This window comes from Moschus berezovskii, chromosome 14 (genome assembly GCF_049115385.1).
Source record: "Moschus berezovskii isolate FMDL1 chromosome 14, NW_MosBer_1.0, whole genome shotgun sequence".
NCBI classification, from domain to species: Eukaryota; Metazoa; Chordata; class Mammalia; order Artiodactyla; family Moschidae; genus Moschus; species Moschus berezovskii.
In genome coordinates this window covers 17,686,322-17,708,055 of record NC_142473.1, presented here as the reverse complement: position 1 = coordinate 17,708,055, position 21,734 = coordinate 17,686,322, and the positions used below count along the sequence as shown (strand labels likewise).

General features: G+C 44.3%; 1 protein-coding gene across 1 annotated transcript in view; it reads right to left on the bottom strand.

Annotated features, from left to right (window-relative positions):
• MAML2 (mastermind like transcriptional coactivator 2) overlaps positions 1-20,230 on the bottom strand; it is a 416,468-nt gene extending 396,238 nt beyond the window's left edge. The window contains exon 1 of the mRNA XM_055422908.2: positions 16,954-20,230. Coding sequence (XP_055278883.2) covers positions 16,954-17,472 — 519 coding nt within the window. The 5' untranslated portion in view covers positions 17,473-20,230. The remainder of the gene's footprint in view (positions 1-16,953) is intronic.
• Positions 20,231-21,734: the final 1,504 nt, after the last annotated feature.

The following is a 21,734-nucleotide window of genomic DNA, read 5'->3' as shown; positions in this document are numbered from 1 at the left end:
GCTTGTGTATACACATGTGACAAACTGCAGATTTGCTATTCAAAAGTAAGATACTATTAGCATTCCTCAGCTGCTCTGACTTTGTTTCCCATAATTAGAATAAAAAAGCTACACTCACGGTATTCGCAGCACAGGGTTTCTGTGAGAACTATATGGCTTGTGTACATGTAGGGAGACACGACGGTGACTGTTGCAAATGCCAGTCCCCGCTTCTGCCTGCTGTCTGACATCCTGCTGTGCTTCCGTCTCCTTTCAGTCCTGGTGCTAACTTCCTGATCGTCACTTCTCTGTTTCTATAGCTAAAGACAGATAATATTCTTCTTTTCTTCCAACGGAGCCTTTCAGCCATTTCTCCTTAATTCTCAAACTTCAGGGACATCCAACAAAACAATCACAACCACTCCAGGGAACAGAAGGTGGCTGACACGGCTCCCTTCCCTAGTAGCATCAGAACCAGCATCTTGTACAGCCTGGCCAAAGCAGCACCCGGCCTGGACCGGCAGGACCCCTGTGCAGGCAACTGTCCCGGCTCAGAGCAGGCACCGGCCAGAAAGCCCATCTCCCAGCTCTGAGGGTAACTGTTTAGGGTCATCACTTTCCACTTCCCAGAGTACTTGCTTCCTTTTAATCAACACAGATCCATCTCTAGTCAGCCACTTAAGGACCAAAGAGCTGTGCATTATTGTATTACTAGTTAAACGGATCATTCCTTTGCTTCCTCTCTGTCCCTACACCCTTTCCCCATTAAAATATAAACTCCATCCAACAGGAACTCTGTCTCTCCTGTGTGGTCCAAGGGCCTGACAAAGGACCCAGCATACCGTAGGCACTCAATACGTGTCACTTCTACTCCATAATCCTTTCTTTTGCACCAATATTTTCTACGCATGAGATAGTGGGCTACAAAATTACAATCTGGGAATAATCTTAGATCATCATATCCCTTTATCCTTCAAATAATTGTGGCACTGGAGCCATGTTTTTAATCACACTAAGGCATATAAATATATACCTGACTTTATAAATATACACACATATATATAAAGACATAACAATGTTTATATATATTATATATAATATAGATATGCACATGTGCCTTAGTGTTTATATATATGTTATATATATATATCTTACTAAGCTTTTACTCATATGTTTGTATTATTTACATATGTGTATATATTATATGTAATTATATACGTTGTTGTTTAGTCACTAAGTCATGTCTGATTCTTTTGTGAGCCCATGGATAGTAGCGCACCAGGCTCCTCTGTCCATAGGATTTCCCAGGCAAGAATACCGGAGTGGGCTGCCATTTCCTTCTCCAGAGGATATTCCCGACCCAAGGGTTGAACCCACACCTCCTGATTGGCAGGTAGATTCTTTACCATTGAGCCACCTGGGAAGCCCCCACATAACTGTGTATATGTACATATATATTATACATATTATATAAATAATATCTACACATATACATAATATGCCCATAATTAAACAGGAAGTGGAGACTCTGGAGGCCCATCACAAGTTCCTCCATCTCTTTCCTACTTCCATCCCTGAAGAATTCATAAGACATTTCTAGTTTAAAAGTCACTAATCCTAGTCATTCATGCAACGAATATTTACTGTGAATCCAAAACATTCCGGGAACTGCTCAGGGCTGGAAATACATGGGGTGAACAAGATGGACAAGATCCCTGGTCTCATACAGCTTATATCCCGTGGAGAAAGACAGGAAGTGCACGATAAATAAGGAATCAACATGAACTCAGACAGTGATAAAAGTTATGACAACAAAGCCTCAATGAAGGGGATAGGGGAAGACAAGAGAGAAGAGATCAATCATGTATGTCCGCTTGAGTTAGAGCAGCCAGGGAGGTCTCTCCAAGGACGTGGTACATAGGTCAAAAAGTGTATTTCAAGAATAATCCAGCCAAGCAAAGCGCTGATGAATGCAAATCTTTAGTATTGCAGACGGGGATACTAAGAAACAAAAGAGGACTGGTCCCAAGGTCATGCAGTTAGTTAGCAGTGAAATTTGGACCAAATGGAGACCTGTCACTCCATACTCACCACTGGAATATAATATTCTCTTTCCTACTTTCTGCAATTTGACATCCTCTTGTCTTCTGGAGCAATTTCTTTTCAAAAGAATTTTCCCTATACTCTTTCATACATCGCCTCACTTGTATTTTCTCTGTAAAGTCACCCATATGATCAACTTGTGTCTCTTCATACTAATAATACTATATTATACAGATGAAAAATAACCATGGTAAACAAAGGGTGTGTGTGTGTAATGAGAATCTGCGGCACATTTTCTAAGCAAAAGTAATACCCAATCTACTGGGTGAAAAAAGCAACACAGCTTCCTTTATCTTAGAATTTTTAAAAAGAAAAGCCACATTGCAAAATGTAATATGAAGCATTTTTGACTTAAAAAAAAATCTTAGAAGTAAAGCTAAGTAGTTTAGAAGTCTCTAGGAAAAATATCAGCATCCCAGGTGGCGCCAATGGTAAAGAACCTGCCTGCGAATTCAGGAGATTAAAGAGATTTGGGTTCAATCCTGGGTCAGGAAGATCCCCTGGAGGAGGGCATGGCAAGCCACTCCAGTATTCTTGCCTGGAGAATCCCATGGACAGAGGAGCCTGGCAGGCTACAGTCGACGGGGTCGCCAAGAGTCAGACATGACTGAAGCGACTTAGCAGGCATGCACAGGAAAAATATCAACATGTTTCTGGCTCTAATCTAACAGAGAAGCCGAGTGTGTCTACCATTTGAAACAAAATAAACAACAACCACAACTAATGCCCCATCTTGCTTTGTGAAAGAAAACGCACTGGACTCACCGGGAGCCAAAGATGTGATCCACAGGCCCCCAAGATTCTAGGAGTTGTAAAGATTCAATTTGTAGAGCTGTGCTCCAACTAAATCAAGAGATAGGGAAGAAAAGTGTACTATTAAAGAAATTCTCAAGACTGAATATTTGGTTGAGTAAATTTTCCTTTCTTGGTTTGGAGCAGATTCTGTGTATTTCTTTTTTCCAGTTCTATTAAATCCTTAAACAGATCTGAGTTTTAAAGGCTTAGGGTTGTCCTTGGAAAATAGATGATTACACTCTCTGTTTAGGGTTTTAGTGATACAGGGAAAATAAAAAAAGGAGGCAATGGATTGAATTCCCCCTCCTCCAGGTCTATTTTTCGGCGACTCTCTTTTGTAGTTCCCATTTAAAGCAGAAACACGTTTTAAAAATGAAGTGGTGACATATAAAACCTCATCCATTAATCCGCATTTTTCAATTGTTGTGTGTATATGATAGAGAGACAAACAGATGGAGAGACTGATATATATAGAAAAAAGATTACTCAATTTTTGAGGAAGGAAGGCTCTACAATAATTTTTTAACTTTTTCTCTTCAGTTTACATTTTATATTTTTTGTAATTACTTCACAGGGGTACTAGATTGGAAAACTTCTTTACCCACAGAAATGTTTCAAGTGTAGTTGGGGGGATCTGGGTGAAGAAAATTAGTGTTTTTCCCCCAAAGTCAATTTAATAAATCAAACTCTAGTCCTACAACTGTGTTTCTCATATTGGAATCCTAAATCCCATTAAATAGGGTCAGATATAGAGTGATATACAGTAGACTTTTGAGTCCAAATGCTCAGTTAGTAAAGAATCTGCCTGCAATGTAGAAGACCCCGATTTGATTCCTGGGTTGGGAAGATCCCCTGGAGAAGGGAAAGGCTACCCACTCTGGCATTTTGGCCTGGAGAATTCCATGGACTATATAGTCCAAGGGGTTGCAAAGAGTCAGACATGACTGAGCGACTTTCACTTTCATAGTGTGATATAGTCCTTTGGACAGCAAGGAGATCAAATCACTCAAACCTAAAGGAAATCATCCTGAATATTCATTGGAAGGACTGATGCTGCAGTTGAAGCTCCAATACTTTGGCCACCTGATGTGAAGAGCTAACTCACTGGAAAGACCCTGATGCTGGGAAAGACTGGAGGCAAAAGCAGAGGATGAGATGGTTAGATAGCATCACTGGACATGAATTTGAGCAAACACCTAGAGAAAGTGGAGGACAGAGGAGCCTGGAGTGATGGAGTCCATGACATTGAAAAGAGTCGGACAGGACTTAGCTACTGAACAACAATGTAGAGTTACACGTTGATGACTTCTAGGAACAGTGCTGAGCAGTTAACACGGCTGTGCCCTTGCCCTCTGCCACAGCTGGCTGGATCTTGCTTCCAAGATTACTTCAGACCCTCCTCATGAACACTTCCTCTAAAAAGCAAAAGAAAACATTTTCACCCTTGTCACCTCTTCTTTCCATTCTTCCTGTTCATGCTCAGTCACTCAGTTGTGTCCGACTCTTTTCAGCCTGGACTATAGCCCACCAGTTTCCTCTGTCCATGGGATTTTCCAGGCAAAAATATTGGAGTGAATTGCCATTTCTGCCCCAGGGGTTCTTCCCCACCCAGGGATCAAAGCAGCATCTCCAGCTTGGCAGTTCAGTTTCTCAGTTGTGTCTGACTCTGCGACCCCGTGGACTGCAGCACACCAGGCTTCCCTGTTCATCACCAACTCTACAGTTCAAAAGCATCAATTCTTTGGCGCTCAGTGCTTGGCAGGCAGATTCTTTACCACTGAGCCACCTGGGAACCCCTCCATTCTTCCTAGCAGATACATTTAAGGAGAAATTGAAGGTTGAAAAACAGAAGCAAAATATCAGGGAAGTTATTCAAAGTGTATCAACTGAAAAGGGGCCTCAGAGGCAGACCAAGACACTTACCAAGTGCCCCTCATTGTTTTTCCAAGAAGGAAAGTTAGCACCCAGGGATGTAAAAGGTCTTGACTAAGTGGCTACTAGTTGGTATCAGTGGGAGCACGGGGACCTTCAACATTCAATTCCCAGGCCAGTCCTCTCAATTATCACTAATAAGTATAAGAAGGAAAATATAGTATTACTGTATCACTCCCTCTTTATATTTATTTGTTCATTTATTGCGATGCATAAGAGGGAAAAAATGAGGCACTCAGAATAATTTGTTACAAAAACACACACACACACGCACAATAACAAGGGTAGACATTAGACACTCTGCTCTTCAAGACAGAATATGCTTAGTTTCCCCCGGGCGCCATACTCACTGGCAAAGTCTTCTGTGACCTAGAAGACTGAAGGCAATTACAATGCCGATATATATCTGCTATGCTGCTTGACTCTCCCAAGGGCAGCATAAGAGTGCACGGGGAGTGACGTCTTTCTGAGGTTAACCCTTTTCTGTTTCAAGAGGCGACAACCGAAGGCAGATGTGTTCTGTGGAGCGTAACAAGAATCGCTGGAAATTTGGTACTTAGGAGGAATGACTGCACCAAGCCGTCATCCAGAAGGGAAAAAATAAATTGTGCAGAGGAGCAGTGAGCTGATGGAGCCTATGAGAACACTGATGTCCATGAAGTGACAGTGAGATGGTAAAAGACTGAGGACGAAGCAAAGAAACTAATGTCTGTTAAGCTCTACCACGTGCCAGACAACATGCTGGGTTCTTTCATGTATTATTATCATCATACAATCCCCACAACCTTTGGAGATAATTTCTATCATCACAAACAGCAGAAAGTGAGTCTTTAAAGATGTTAAGTAACCAGTCCTGGGGTAATACACCTAAAAGACCAGACTGTCTTCCATGCTTAGGTTTTCTGGTTCTGATTCAGCCAACTGCTGCTAAGTTGCAAACCACCCTGGAAACTCAGTGGCTTGAAGCAATTATGCAATATTTCCCATGATCCTCTAAGCTGTCGGGGCAGGTCCTCTGCTGACTCCACTGAGGCCCATTCACTCACCTGGCTGCACTGAGCTGGAGGACTGGCTGACCTAAGATGGCCTCACTCCTGTGTTGGCAGTGGGTGCTGGTGAGAAGCTGGGGCACCTCGGTTCTCAGCATGTGTACACATCCTCCAGCAGGCGAGACCAGCTTCATGATACGGTGGTCTCAGTGTCCCAGGCAGGTTGTTTTATTTTTCTGTTGGTTTGTTTGCTATTTTACTAAAGTATAATTGACAATAAAGAGTTGTATCTATTTAACACATACAACTCAATGAGCTGGGGATAAGTAAACACCCAGAAAACAATCATCACCATCAAGGTCAAAAACATATCTATCGTTTCCTAAAATTTTCTCCTGTCCTCTATTTTTATTTACTCATTTGTTTGTTCATGGTAAGAACACTTAAGACTTACCCTTAACAAATTTTAAATCCTGAGAAGTAGCACGATGCCATTTTCTGTCACATACTCTTAAAACAAGTCACAGGGCTATTCAAGGTTCAAGGGAAGAAAGAGCATCCACTTCCCAATGGAAGGAGAGTTAAAGTCACATTATAAAGGGGCATATGGCACAGAAGGAATCATGGGATCGCTTAAAATATAACTCACTATAAGCTCTGAACTCTGTGTTCCTTCTACTACCAAAGTGAAGTGAAAGTCGCTTAGTCGCGTCTGACTCTGTGATCCCATGGACTATAGAGCCTATGGAATAGTCGTTCCCTTCTCCAGGGGATCTTCCCAACCCAGTGATCAAACCCAGGTCTCCTGCATTGCAGGAGGATTCTTTACCAGCTGAGCCACAAGGGAAACCCAAGAACAATCCCTTCTCCAGCGGATCTTCCTGACCCAGAAACTGAACCAGGGTCTCCTGCATTGCAAACCTTGAATATAAATCCTACATTACCATTCAGTGTTCTTTTTATAGATTTATTAATGGGACTACTTTTTATAAACTGGAACAGATGTCAGAAAACTTCTAGCTCTATCTCTACTGCTACTGGAACCTGGAAAGTTTGCTTTTAAATGGGTCTTAATTTTTTCACTTGTGAGAAAAGGGTTTGGTCCATTATCTCTCAAAGGGCTTATGAGACTGTGTAGGTTGATAGAATAGTGTCTATTTTTAGATCGATAGTCCTCTTGGGGGAGGGGCAAGATGGAGATGAGAGAAGGTTAGAAATGAGATGGCTTCTATTTTGCTACGTACTCCCTCTTTCATTGCTGTAGGTTTGGAATTGGAGGGGGGGCTGGTAGTGAGCCAAGAAACGTCCTTCCCATGGGTGTTTGAAATCTTCCACGATCTGGGTGCTGTTCTGATCATCTCCATTTATTATATTCTAAGATGGCCTGGTTCCTCCTGCATTATACCAGGAATAAGAGTACAAGTTCTTGCTCTAAGCACGTCTAGACCAGGTTAGACAAAACATTTCCCATACAACACACACTCACAGCAGCGAAGCCAACAGTGGAGGCAAGAAGGCTCTTGAGCTGATCTCTTCCTGAGGGAGCTGGGAGTGTTCTCTGAAAGATATTTTTGCCTAGTCTTTGGAAGATCAGGTTCCCAAGGAGAACACTAATGTTTAATTTAGCACAAAGACAGCTCAGAATCTCTCTCTGGGGGACTGAGCCTGCAAAAAGACCCACATGCAAAGAATCTAAGTGAGAAAAAGAAGCTCTTGTCGGTGCAATGGCTACAGGACTTGGATGCAACTCTCCTAAACACGCGCTTGTGCCTGGTGTTTCTGCCAGGAGGACCGCTGCTTCTTCTCGCTTACCTTTGTGTCTGTGCTTTGCTCTTTTTCCACACCTCTGTGAAACAACCAAATAGGATAATACCACCGGCACACATGTTTTGCTGTCTGAAATTACACGGTGCAGTGTGGCAATCAAATGTGCAAGCCTTAGCCGGTTTAACAAGTATGGGCCTACTTAGGTGAACAACAACGAAAAATTAGCTTCTCAGCTGCTCAGCCAGAGCATGTTTTTATTTTTACATAATTTAGACTCCAGAGACCTCCAGAAATGAGCAGTGTACACTGAAGTAATCGTCATTCCAAAGACACAGTACAGTACACACTGTATTCAATTAAGCCACTTCTTTGCACCCTGGTTACCATGACTCTAAGAGATTATACTATGTATCCAACAAACCCCTGGTAAGTTATTAGCAGCTGAAGCAAACTTTGGCCTTAAGTAAATTTTCTGGGAAAAAAAAGAAAAGACATGTAATTAACTTTCTGTTCAAATCCTTCACAGCTACCTGAAAAGAAGCCTGTTGTGCAGTGAGGAATTCAAGATGCTGGGCTTCATGTGGGTGAGGGTTATTAGAGTGCTGGAAAACCCAACCACATTTCTGACAAAAGAGAACTTTTAAAACGACAATGTTAATGATTCCACACTAACACAGGAACCGGCTGTGACTCAGGAAGCAAGAACACTGTTAAAAACAAATATCAAGCACAACGAACCCAACACGAGTTTGACTCTACCTTTCCACAGAATATTATCCTTCAAGACGAGAAAGAGGGTCTGAGTTTAAATGATGAGGAATAAAGAGACTACAGGAAAAGTCTGAACTCCAGTCTGTGCTCCGAGCTAGAAGCAGCAAATCTGTCCTTGTTCAAACATCATCCACGGAGAACAAGACTATTCTCATTCTAATCCTGTCACTTCTCCACAGAAACACTGTGCTTTTGATTAAGAATCATCCTCACAGAAACTGGCTTTGAAGCCTTGGCAACATTTTCCTTGCGTTTCTTACGGAAAGTCACACTTGAGAAGGTACTGAGCAAAGAAGAGATTCCAAGCGAAGAACCACATCAAGGCTTGATGTTTGCAGCGTGCTCTCCAGGTCGGGGTTGGAAAGAGGGCAAGTTCGTGCGCCTGTTTGTGTGCGGCTGCAGTTAGAGGACCGACTCCCTAGCAACTTGAGAGAGGGACCTGGCTCTCAAAAGCACACATTTAAATCTCCACAGCAGGGAACTGCTCCTTCTTTGTGACTCTGTGACCAGATTCCCTTAAGAATTATTCATCAGTCTGAATGAATAATTCAGTTAAATTGGTAAATTTGGACTCTTCCATTCTAATCATTCCAAATTCTCAACAGATAGTCCCAATTTCTCACTGACTCACACAACCCACCCACCACACTCCCTGGGCAACCAAATGGAAACCGAGCCTTTATTCTTGAAGAGGCAAGGAATCAACCTCTGACCCTAGTCAAGTTCTAGATGAGGAGTCCTGGAGTCCCAGGAGTGGAAGAGATATTAATTGATCTTGTTCTGAAAGAGGGTACTATTCAACCCATTTCAGAGAAATGCAAACCCATCCCAGACAGCATCTCCATTGTAAACTCCTTAAGGAAACTGGATAATGTGGTATACTTCACTATCCATTTAAAATAAATAAAAAGAGAAAAGCCATATCCTTCCACAAAATATCCCTGGCATCCTTTTGGAGGTAGAATCCTGAGCAGGGAAAACCGTGACTCTGACTTGCATATATCACTTCTCTCGTTAATAAGAACAACAGTTAAAAGTTACTGAGCCTCCTCGAGGTGCTAGGAAGTTACCTCACCCACTCACCAACCCTCTGTGGTTAGTTCTAGAACTATCATTCCATTTTACAGGTGAGAAAACTGAGCCTGGAGAGTTTAATTAACCAAGAAGTGGTGAGCCACTGAGACAGGAGCTGTGACTTCAAACCGGGGAGTCTCACCCACACCCCATATTCTTAAGTGCTATGCTTATCTTGCCTCCGTCAGCTGACGTTAAAACATCCCTACCCATTTCAGACTGTAAATTCTAAAAAGACAAAGGCTATATCAAATTGCTCATCATGGATACATTCATTGTCTTGGTAGAGAATAAATTATTTATTGAATTAATGGATAAGTTCCCCAAACTCTAAAGAGCACCCCTGTTCACAATCGTGATAAGAAATTTCAGGACTTTTGCTAAAGCCATTAAGACCTACAGGGACCACGGTGCATGTCAAATGCTGTTATAGTCATTCCTTTGGCCCTACTCTCTAGCTTTATTCAAGCCTCACTGAGAATGTGTAAACCTCTCTCTACATCCTCTCTCCAAGGAAACAGAACAGCTTTCATTCTTTCCACCCGACCCTTGGAAATGCATAGGAAACGGCCAGAGCTGCGTGGTGGAGAGAGAGCCCACTGGAGCTGTGCTTAGTATCTCAGCATTTTGCCTCGAATCAAGGCAGGAAGGAGTTGCTAGTTCTTCCCCTCGGCCATCCACTGCATCGGGAGCCTTCCCTGTGCTCTGTGAAAATGGACTAAATAGGGGAAACTGCTATTGACCAACCTCGGGGCAAGTAAAATATCTGTAACACACCGGCAATTGAAAAGCAAGGAAGAAAGCCAGCACATCTCAAAGACCATTTGGACTCACAGCTTCCTATACATTTCTGTGCACGAATTTTTGTTTGTTTTAATGAAAAGATCTTTTCCAAGTTAGTAAACTTGTTTGTTGGAAAGGTCCGTTTACACGTCCAGAGAACCCACGGGGGCAATCCTGATGTGTGCTGGAAGGCCTAGCCAGCCTGAGAGGTGTAGCTGGTTCTGCTTCTTTTAGCTTCTCTTCTGCGTCTAGCAACTGTGCTTTTAAAACCATCTCCTTTCGATGCCAAAGGCCGTGTCACGCTGTATATAACTCACAGTGAATGGGAGAAGTGTGTAAATAGCAAGGCATTAAGCAGCTCAAGGGACTTGAAGATAGGTAATAGAGAACACTTAGGCAGTGTGCGATGAGAAGAGGCTGCTGGAGGGGAAATGTAATACTTGTCTTCAAGTGTATGAAAGATTGTTATTGCTTCAGAGACACTGACTCCTCTGAGCCTTCCTTGCCAGACCATTTCCCAGGGCCTCTCATACACTCTTCCCTGATGGCTCAGATGGTAAAGAATCTGCCTGCAACGCAGAAGACTCGGGTTTGATCCCTGGGTCAGGAAGATCCCCTGGAGAAGGAAATGGTTACCCACTCCAGGATCCTTGCCTGGAGAATCCCATGGACAGAGGAGCCTGGTGAGCTACAGTCCAAGGGGTCACAAAGGGTCGGAGGCAACAGAGTGACTTTCACTTCATTGATACACTCTTGCTGGAGCTTGAGACCCTCCGGGGTGGGGGGATCGACCTCGCGTGGGCCCCTCACTGCTCACACCCAACCACAGGGTCAGCCAGGCTCCACTCTGTGTCCCCAAACACCCAAGGTTCACCCAGATCTGCACTCACTGGTCCTGGCACTCACTTCCACCTTCTCTCTTGCTCTTCCCAGACCTGCTGGAAACCCACATTCTCCTTACAGCACTACCTGACCTGGGTTTGACTCTCTGCTGCTGGACTACTAACGGCACTCTTGTTTTGAGCACCCACTATGTGTCAGGCACGACATTAACTGTTTTGCTAAAGAATATTAGCTTTCTTTTACAGATGAAGATTTCCCAAGTGGCACAGTGGTAAAGAATCCACCTGCCAGTGCAGAAGTAGGCTAGAGATGTGGGTTCGATCCCTGGGTCAGGAAGATCCCCTGGAGGAGGGCATGGCAACCCACTCCAGTATTCTTTCCTGGAGAATCCCATGGACAGAGGAGCCTGGCGGGCTACAGTCCATGGGGTTCCAAAGAGTCGGACATGACTTAGTGACTAAACAACAACAAAAATCCAAAACAGCAATGTCACACAGGGCCACTTTTATGGAAAGAAACATCCTTGTCCATCCTTGAACAGAGCACCTCCAAAGACAATAGTACTTGTATTGATGCCCATAGTTCCAACCAAACAAGATTTTATACTGAGACAAATTACAACAACTACCCAATTTGGGTTGCTACTGAGCAACAGATGAAGATACTCATGCCCCAAAAGAAGAAAATTATTTCTCCAAGCTCACACAGGTAGAAGATGTGAAGTAGGGATCACACGAGATTCAACTAGAAAATCTATGAATGAAATTCTTCTATTTATCCAATCTCTAAGCCTCAGTTTCCTTATTTGTAAACTAGTCAAATGTTGCTTACTCACCTCTTTCTTTTTTTGAGCATTACATAAATATATAATAACAGGGTCTGGATATTCTAGGGCTCAATAAATATTTATTCTTCTCTCTCTCAATTTCTTTATCAGATTTGGTCCATTCTACCTAGTTAAGCATTTCACTGTTACTGTGTAAACATAGTTTTTGATTTGCCAATTAGCCTGTAAGTAAGAAGGGACTAGGTCTTTAGCTGTATTTCCCTATTCTCCCACAGTACCTGTTAAAGTGTGAGGGAAATCATCATGAAAATGCAGAAGAAAGAATTTAGAATTGTTTTCCTTAAACATGATCCTACATATGAATGTATAAAAGAGGATTAAAGCACAAGGAAGTAGTAGAGTCTACTTGGAATGGTTTAGCTGCCATGCATAGCAGAACTGGATGGTTTTTTTTTTTTTCAAATTTCCTTAATAAGCTTTTGGAGATTAAATAGCAGGGCTAAACACACACACAACAACAACAACAACAACGAAAACAAAAACAGTTACTCAAGCTGCTTCATTTGAAAACCCATGTTTGTCTTGTAACTTAACAAAAGGTTTACCGGCATAGGGGAGTCATACAGCATCAAACTTTAAGGTTTATAAAAACTTGACAAACATCACTTAGCAATGACATTTCAAAGAAAACAGAGGCCTTCTATAAACAAACATTGACCTAAATAAGACGTCTTGGTGACATAATTACATTACTCTGTTGGAAAAGCAAGCTTTCTATCCATTTTTGATAAAGGATTGTACCAACTTCTCTCTCCACTGGAACTCTTTTGGCTTTGTGAGATCTTATATTTACTGGAAAGAAGTCATAGGAAGGTCCTGGATAAATAAGAACTCTCTCTTTATTACTTTGTTCTGGAAAACAGAGCAAAAATAGGTCAGTTCTTAAGGAAATGATGGCTGCATATATAAATAATGTAAACACTCCTATCACTGTCCCAGGGAGGATATTCATCACATGGACAGCTACAGACTCCCAGATCTGGCCAATGAAGTGTTTCTATTCTCAGCCCCCCTCTCGCGCACAGCCCTCCAATTCTGAATTGTCAATTGGAAACTTGATTATTATCAGTTAAAAATAACTGGGGAACTCTGGCAATGATTTAACTTGTTTGACTTTCTTAAGCTAACAATTAACATTTTAGACTATTGTTGACAAAATATTTAACTTTTCTGTGCCATTTGTGCAAACGACTTTTCTAATATTCCTGACACACTCTGACAGACACACCTTTCCAAGATGCTTAGGTCTGTGCAGGGGCCGTAAAAGACCCTAAACAGTTTCACACCATTGCACATTTTAACTAGTATTTCCTGGGACCTCTGAGAATGCTTAAGTACACTGATATCTCAGTTCTATCTTGACAGCACTGAATTTGAAACATAATTCCTCTATTTACAATAAAAGCTATTTCACTATTTAAAACAGACAACTGAAAGCTTAAGTACACTTTTAATCCCTGAAAAAACTGGTATTATGATTCCTTGTTTAGCATTTATTATTAGTAATACTAGTAATAATGCCTTGCATTTCTGCAGTGCTTAATTTTTCCCAAAGACTATCCAGAAACACACACATTCATTTGTTTTTTCAACAAGCCAGGGCAGCATTATTGTTCTGTCTTGCAGATGACTGCTAAGTAACTTGTCCTGGGTCACCCAGCTGGTTAGTGATCAAGCAGGCCCAGAACCGGGGACAGATTCCTTGTCCGATCTGTTTTCTTTCCTCCGCACTGTGTTAGGGAGAAGATAATCTCTGAAGCCAAAGATGACTTGGAACCACTTATCTATCTATCCTAGCAACACAGTCTAAGCAACAACAGCAACAACAAGGAGCCTGTCTCAGGCAAAAGGGAAAGATTAATAATGCACCACGGAAGCTCCAAACCTTTCTGTCCCATGGACCAGCAATTATTCAGTTTCACAGTTCATTCAAAGATTCAAACATACTTCACCGGGAAATGATTTAGTACCGAAAGCCTGCTCCAAGTGGTTAGAAAGGCAGACCTGCTTAAACCCTTACAATCCAGGCCCTCCGAAAGGCCCTGTTCCTGCCGTCTCTGCAGTAAAGGGGCTTCCTCTGAACTTGTACTTGAGCTAAATGAAGAAATTGGCTGAGTAAGGGCTGCAGAATTAGGCTATGTGGACAGAATTAGAACCGGCTTGGAGGTTATTCTGACATTGTTCTGGAAACTTAGGCTATTGAAAATCTCAGACATTGTGCATGTCTTGCAATATCACGCCCCTCAAAGTCAACAATCACCCAAAGAATGGAGGTTCTTTTTCCACTCTCACTGAAATATTACTGACTATATACGAGGCATTGTACTAGCAGGTATGCAGGATACAGACCTCTTGTCTGAGGGCACTGTGCATATTCGATTTTAGATGATCAATATTTTCTCCCTTTCTTCAAAGGACATTTACGGCCACTTAGGGCATACGAATAAACTATTAAAGGGATACCTTCCACACACTGAGACAGAAATAAATCTGGTTATGGACAGAGGAGTAAGAAAGAATTCTGACACCCATTCTGTGCGAAGGCCCCTTTAAATGGATGGTGTTTCTGAAAAGAAGAGGAGTCCGAGTGAAGTGAGACCAGCAGATTTAACGGGCTTAGTGAATCACTCCCAAACACCCAGGCCTCCCCTTTGGACACAATGTTATCAGGTTAATACAGTACTGGCATCGCCATCTCTGAGTACTATGCTGAGTAACAAAGAGCCAAATTTAGAAGCTAAAACGGAGAAGGGAATTTCCAGTAACCAAAAGGGGGGTGGTGGATCACCCCTTGCCATGGCACAGGTCTGCAGCGAAAAGCCACCATCGGAAACACACTGGTCTTTTCCCTCCTTACAAGCACAGCACATCTCATCAGTCCTCACGGCACTTGGGGAGGGAGCCCCTCTAACGGGGTGTTCCAGGAGATGACTGACAGTGAGGAGAGAGAAAGTAGATTCCCCTTTAGAAAAGGAGTGACAGAGCAGCTACCTCTGGCTTCCATAGCACTGAGCCTCCAGCCGGGAGAGGCCAGACGCCTCCCAGCACGGACACTGCTGTCATAAAGTTACAATCACCACTGAAGTTGGTTTCATTTCGTATCCCCACAACCCCAAGAAAAAGAGGCAGCCTCAGCTCCCTTCCAAGTGGGAGGAGAGCAAAAAAAAACAAAAAGGAAGAACAAAGCCATAAGCAGACACCTTCCTTGCAGCCGCTGGGATGTGAAGGCCATATCCAGTCTTGGCACCCAGGACAGAGATCTGTCTTCTCTGGGGCTGGGCGCCTAGTTCCCTGTATCACCACCAGAAACACTTACCAGGAGACTGTGAAGCATACAAGGCTGTATTATTGGGAGACTTGCAGACAGATTATAAATTTACTGAGGACAATCAAGGCATTTAGATGCTTTTGGCCCCAAATGCCAGTGACACACACACATACAAACCTCATTCTTCTTCCCATTCGAGTGATTCTTTACCCACTCCCGCTCACCCCCAGCATCTTTCTTTCACGAAACAAACTCCCATTGCTGTCCTAGGGAATTCCAGAGAGAGGTGAGGATACAGCAGGTGGAAAGGAATGGAAATTAGGCCTGGAAGCATGAAATAACCCCACAGGCTAACTGTATCCAAGGATAAAACAACAAACATTGAGCAGTTTAACTGTTAGCTGTTATCTCTTGTCTGGAATTGGCACCAGGAAGTTGCAGTTCTAGGCATCCCAGGCAAAATGTGTGTGTGTGGTGGAACAGAACAGAACCAATTCAGCCCCCAGGCTTTCTAGAAACTTCACCACCAGAGACCCAGGCCAGGGATAAGGAGGAGCCACAGAGAAGCTTCCAGGGGCCTGGCTAGAGGATGCTCTCTCTCCAGAGCTCCTTCTCAAGCTCCCTCCAAGAAAGAGTTCGACCCAGTGCCTTTCTCTCCTTTGGGCTTTTTGAGGACATTTCAGCTTGGATAGCCATTTCCTGTTGCTGACTCTCATTAGGGCTGACTTGGGCACATGGGAGCTGTTCTGCAAGTGGACACAGGACTTCCGAAGCCCCAAGGAACTCAGAGACGGAGGAAGCTTGCAGGCCACAGGGCCATGGGGCTCCACCTTCTACCCACAGGCCATGGCCCCAGCAGCTCTGGGGGGAAAGCCTGCACAGGCCGGCGATCACCTGACCAGGACTGGCACCAGAAACCAATGAGTCAAGGGCTACTCCCTCTGGGGTGGGGTGTGTCTGCGCCTCTGAGGAAGAACTTCCAGCCAGAAACCTAATCACAACTCTCAGGTCGGGTACTCTGTCGCCAGGAGTGGCAGAGGACAAGGCACTTTCTAGGACGACAAACTGGAAACAGCCCCTTGGCGCCTGCACACTTTAGTGAAGGCTGCAAGTCAGCACTCTCTGATTGCAGTGCCTGTGGAAAGAAGCTAGGTGGGGACAGTGGGGGAGTGTGTAAGAAACCAGGGAGCAGGCCTCTCAAAAATATTCCCTCACCCATCTTGGGGAGAATTTCTCAAGTTTTTGAGTGAGGGGGCTCTCAGGGAACTTGCTCTGTTAGGGATGACCACTTGTGTTCTCTTGACCCAAGGAGAAGGGGCCACTTCAAAGAAGGAAAGGGAAATGGGACAAGAAGGAAAAGGCTTGGCTAAAGGTCAGCTGGACTGGCTGCTAAACAAATGCTTTCAGGCTAAGCATGGTTTGTTGGGCCTAATCAGCGCTGGCCTGCCACAGTGAGAGGCTCCTCAGGCAAGGCCTTCTTCAGTGGCTCAGATCCTGCCGCTTAGAGCCAACCTTTCTGCAGTCTGCGGACCCCAGAGAAAACTCTGGGACACTCAAGTTTCCTACCCCTTAAGAAATACTCTACAGGTGGAGAAAAACCAGTGCATAAGCAGCCGCAGACCTTGACGAGCAAGGGCTTAACAACACGGGACCAACCGGACGCCCAACGGCCTTTGGGGTGGTCAGGTGGCACCGTGGCCCTCCGCACTGTCTTCCACTCGGCATGAGGCTGAGGCTAGCGTCCGCCCTGACCGAAGGCCACAAGACCACCGCCGGAATGAGGAGAAAACCAGGTGTCTTACCGCAATGAGGGCCGAGTTCCTCTGGTCCCCTGGGGTGGAAGCCGGCGGCTGTTGCTGCTGCTCGCCGTCGATCCCACCGCTGGCACCACCGCTGCCACTGCTCCGCAGGTGCTGCTGGTGGTGATGATGATAGTCCGGCGGGGGCGCTGGGGCCGCGGGCGCTGCCGTCTGCGAGGCCGTCGGAGGGGCGGCGGGCGCCGGTGGAGGGGCTGTCGCGGTGGCAGTGGAGGCAGTGGCCTTGGTGTGCTTGCCGGCCTTCCTGGCCCCCTGGCCGTGCTGGACGAGGCTCAGGAGCTGCAAGGTACTCTCTCTTTCCCGGTCCGAGCTCTCGGCCCTACCCCGTTCGTAGCGTCCTTCACAGCTCAGGTGGTGCTGGCGGCAGACGGCGATGCGAGCTCGAAGGCGCTCCACGATGGCACTGTGCACTCTCGGGGTGACCGAGCCCCCTCCAAGGAGCCCCGCCCCGGGGGCCCCCCCTAGCCCTCCCGTGGGGGCCTGCGGGGGCGCTGTGTCCCCCATCTTGCTGGACACAATGATTGCTGCCCGTGGGATGGTGAGGTGGTGGGAGGCTGTGGCTGGTTAGCACAGGCAAATCTGCTTTTGACAATGTGCGCTCAGTGCTCAGGACACATGAATAGAGGTCTTCAGAGGCTGGGGGCGGTGGGGGGGCGTAGTGGAGAAGGTATGGGGGAGGGGAGTGAGTAAAAAGAGGGTGAGGAGAAAGAATAGAAACCAATGGCAGAGGATAAGTTGGAAACAAACCCTGATCAACTTGCTCTAATTCTATTTGACAGCTCTGGAGAAGTTGGAGAGAGTTAGTGGGGATTCCCCCCGCCCCCCCACCCACCAAGCTGACAAGAGCCACTAGGTACTTTGTAAACACACGATCTGGGGGTTAGAGCAAGAATTCAGGGATTGTCAAGCAAGAGACAGGAACAGACAGCAAAGGGAATTGTGAGAGGTATTAATAGAGAGCTGGACTCCCCCCTCACCTAGTTGTTTCCGAAGATTCTTTTAAGGGGATGTTTCTGCAGAGGAACCCATATCTACCATGGTCTCTGTAACCCACAGGCCTTTACTTTTCCTCAATTTTTTTTTTTAAAGTGCTGTTTCAGAAGCTTTTTGAAGTCAATGTTCAAAACGTACAAAAATCAAACAGAGACTGTCTTTTGGCTTTTAATTTTTCCTCCCTCTCCCTTTGCTCCGGTGTTTTCTCCTCTTTGGGGGTGCTGTAGGATGTGGTCTTCTCCCCAAAGAGGGAGACAGCTTTTCAATTGTTAACGTCAATAATTGGACTTCTGGACCATGCTTTTTTCTTCAGCTAATCCAATCACCGGTAAAATCCTCATTCCCTCTAAGGTTTCCCAGCCTTAAATGAAAGCAGTCTGAAGTCACTAGCCACTGAGAGAGAGCTCCTTCAACACATTTTTTATTTTTTTTTTTCTTCTTTCCCGCTTACGTTTCTAGTCCTCACCCCCGGCTCGATTCTAACACAGTATCAAGAGAGACAAACTCTTCCGAGAGTAATTTACAAACGATGGTCAAACTTACAAACTTCCAGCAAATTGCACCGAGTCATGTCCAGCCACTTTTCTGTCCACTTTTGTACAGTCCATCCCCGGCCAGTGGATCTGAGGGTCTGGACTCGCAATAAGCAATGTGGTTCTACCTCTTGGATTGCTCCGCTTTTAGAGATGGAAAAGAAAGTAGCCGGTCTTTTCCTTTCTCTTTTTCGCGTCTGTTGTTCGCCGCTGGGCTGACACTGGCTCCGCCGCCCGGAGTCACGGCGATACACAGGCTTTCATTGTGCTCCGATAGGAGAGGGAGAGAAAGAGAGAGAGTGAGACAGAGGGAGAAAGAGAGCGCCAGCGAGCTGCAGGGGGGTGGGGGGCGGAGGGCGGGGGAGCGCTCGCCCGAGGCTCCCTGGTGGAAGGCGGGTGCCACTGCACGGGCGAGCGAGGCGGCCGGCGCGGGGAAAGGGGAACGCAGAGGGCCTCCCAGCGGCAAGAAGTGGAGGATCCCGAAGCCTGCGCATCTCGGCGTCGGCGCGCGCAGCTTGCACTCTGGCCCCGCTCGGGCAGGAGGGCGGGACGTTGGGGAAATTCCCCAACCTCTACCCGACTATGGTGCAGAAATGGTGCAGAAATTCCCGGCCAGGGGATGTATTTTCCCTGACAGACCTCCGTTACGCTCCACCCCCTCCACCCCCCAAGGATATCACTTTCATTTTTCAGTATGTTGTCAATGACACCCCTGGGCACTCTAGTGAGAGTTGGGTGAACACGGAGGAAATGTTCCTGGGTGTCAGAAAGGGAGGCGTAGGGTGTGTGCGTACTGGGGGAAACGGAGGAGTGGGTGCAGAGAATAAATTACATCTTTAGCTCCTAAAGGGCAGGCGACTGTCTGTCTGTTTTGTCTGTCTCTGGTTAAGTCAATCTGGGTGATCACAAACAAATCAGTAAGAATAACTAAAATATTTTACCACGATTAAATTACAAGTATCAGTTCTCAGAAAGGAAAAAAAAGATTCTTCTGAAAATACAAGATTCCCTATGACAAACCTAATGCAGAATTTGGGGCCTTCACGGTAGTCTGTTTACATATATAACGAGGAAAATCATTATGCAGCAGTCCAGTTTCAAGAAGTTCACTAACACAAAACAAATAGATCTCTGACACTGTTGTCTCCTCATCTTCAGATAATCCTACCTTTAAGCTCTCAAAATGTATGTTGGATTCTAATGATTACCAATTATGGAGGATAAACTGAAGTGAGCACAATATTGCTCTAGTCAGGACCATATAGTCTGTTATGCTTATTTGAAAGTCATTTGGATTTGAGGTGTCAAGCAATGGGGCTTTGTTAATTTAAACCACCTCTGGCATCTCAGTTACAAGGTCCTGCTTCAAACTGAGCTGTGGATAGAAATGAATAAGATCAGTGCAAACATTTTAAGACTGGATTTATCTACAGTTTAGTTCTTGATAGGCTGGCCTACATTAGTTCATTTTCACAAATTCTAGCAAGTTAATTGTAGAATCTGGGACAAGTGCATTCTGATGGAATGTAACTGTTTTTTACTTTTCATTGGAACATACTGCTGTCTGTCCCTTCCAAGGCTAAGTTCCTCACCACTCATGCAGAAAGGCAGAAATATCTTTTTTAGGTATGCAAATCTGAAAGAACTCTCTCATGAGGTGTCATTAAAAAGTGAAGGAGTTCCGATCATTTTAGACTTGGTTTTTAAAAAGGTGTATTCATTAGACATTATCTTCTGTTACTATCAGCACTTTATATTCAGCAATCATACTTGATAAAAACTTTAATAAATTTAAACATTGTTCACGCTACAGTCCTGCAGTAGCATGGATTTTGATTAATTACAGTTTTTGGTCAAAGGTGCTATTTCTAAATGATATAAACTTTTATTTCTGAGCTAGACAAGGACACACCTTAAAAACTTGTCCAGCAACAATTTAATAAATTTTTCTACTATATTCTAGTGATGTAGGACACTCCTTTACAGTATCTTCTGTACACATTTGCCCTTTACAGCCATTTAATTTCAAGCTGACATCATCCACCTCCTCATTTCCATTCACGTCGTTACTATTTAGTCACTGTTTCAGGCACAGTACTTTCCATGTTTCTCCCTCCAATCCACCAACAAACCTGAGGGAGAGGAATTATTAACTCCATTTATACATGAGGAAACTGAAGCTTATTGAAAATAAACTATTTAAACTAACTAGGAAGTAACAGATCAGGACTCGAACTCAAGCCTGATTTCAAACCTATCCTTTCTTAACCACTGGACTTGCTGCCTCAGTATCAAGTATGAAAAAAGTTACAGGGAAACCAGACTATACCCAGAATAGCTCAAGGGCTGCAATTACACCTCAATCAACATGCTGGAGTATAAGCAAGTCCTATAACACCTCCAAGAAATGAGTAGTGAATAGAACTACTCATCTGAGTATGAGCAGACAAGTGAGAAAACATGCTCGATTACATCCAGCTGCCAATAAAATAAACATTTCCTTTTTTCCTTGTCTTCCCTTTTACGGAACTGTTCCCTCTTATATCCCTAAAGCTTCTATAAGAGCCTTACGAATTTTTTTTAAAGCATTAGTTCCTTGTCTGTCTTCCTCATCATCTTTACTGTTCATAGCTACCTAATGTAAAGCATTTAGTGCTATAGTGATAAATGTCAAGATCTCAAAAGTTCATAGATGTGTGAGACTTGTAAGCTTACAAACTATTTTTTGTTATACAGAATCAGTGATATCAATGATGATGATGATAAAATAATACAGTATGTCATAATACCTGCTAAAGTTAATTCTGATTTTTCAACATTCTGTTTTCTTCTAGACTACTTGCTTTTGGCCCCCTGAACCATGCTAATTCTCATTTCCTGATAGCCTGTCTCTGCAGTTCTTTTGGTGTAATCATGTACAAAAAAGTCTCCTGTATTCTCCAAACACCTACTGAAGAAGCTTGCTCAGTTGCAGTGACCTCAGACATCAGCAAAACTACTTATCAACACTTCCTGATCAACAGTCAGAATACTGTTCTAACAAGAAAAATGTTTCAAGTCAACAAGAGGCATGACCTAGGAACTGAGTCAGCTGCCATTAAAAGTCCTTCAAGTCATTAGTGCTTTCATTTTTATAAATTAAGTGAATGCTATTAATGGCAACCCACTCCAGTGTTCTTGCCTGGAGAATCCCAGGGAAGGGGGAGCCTGGTGGGCTTCCGTCTATGGGGTCACACAGAG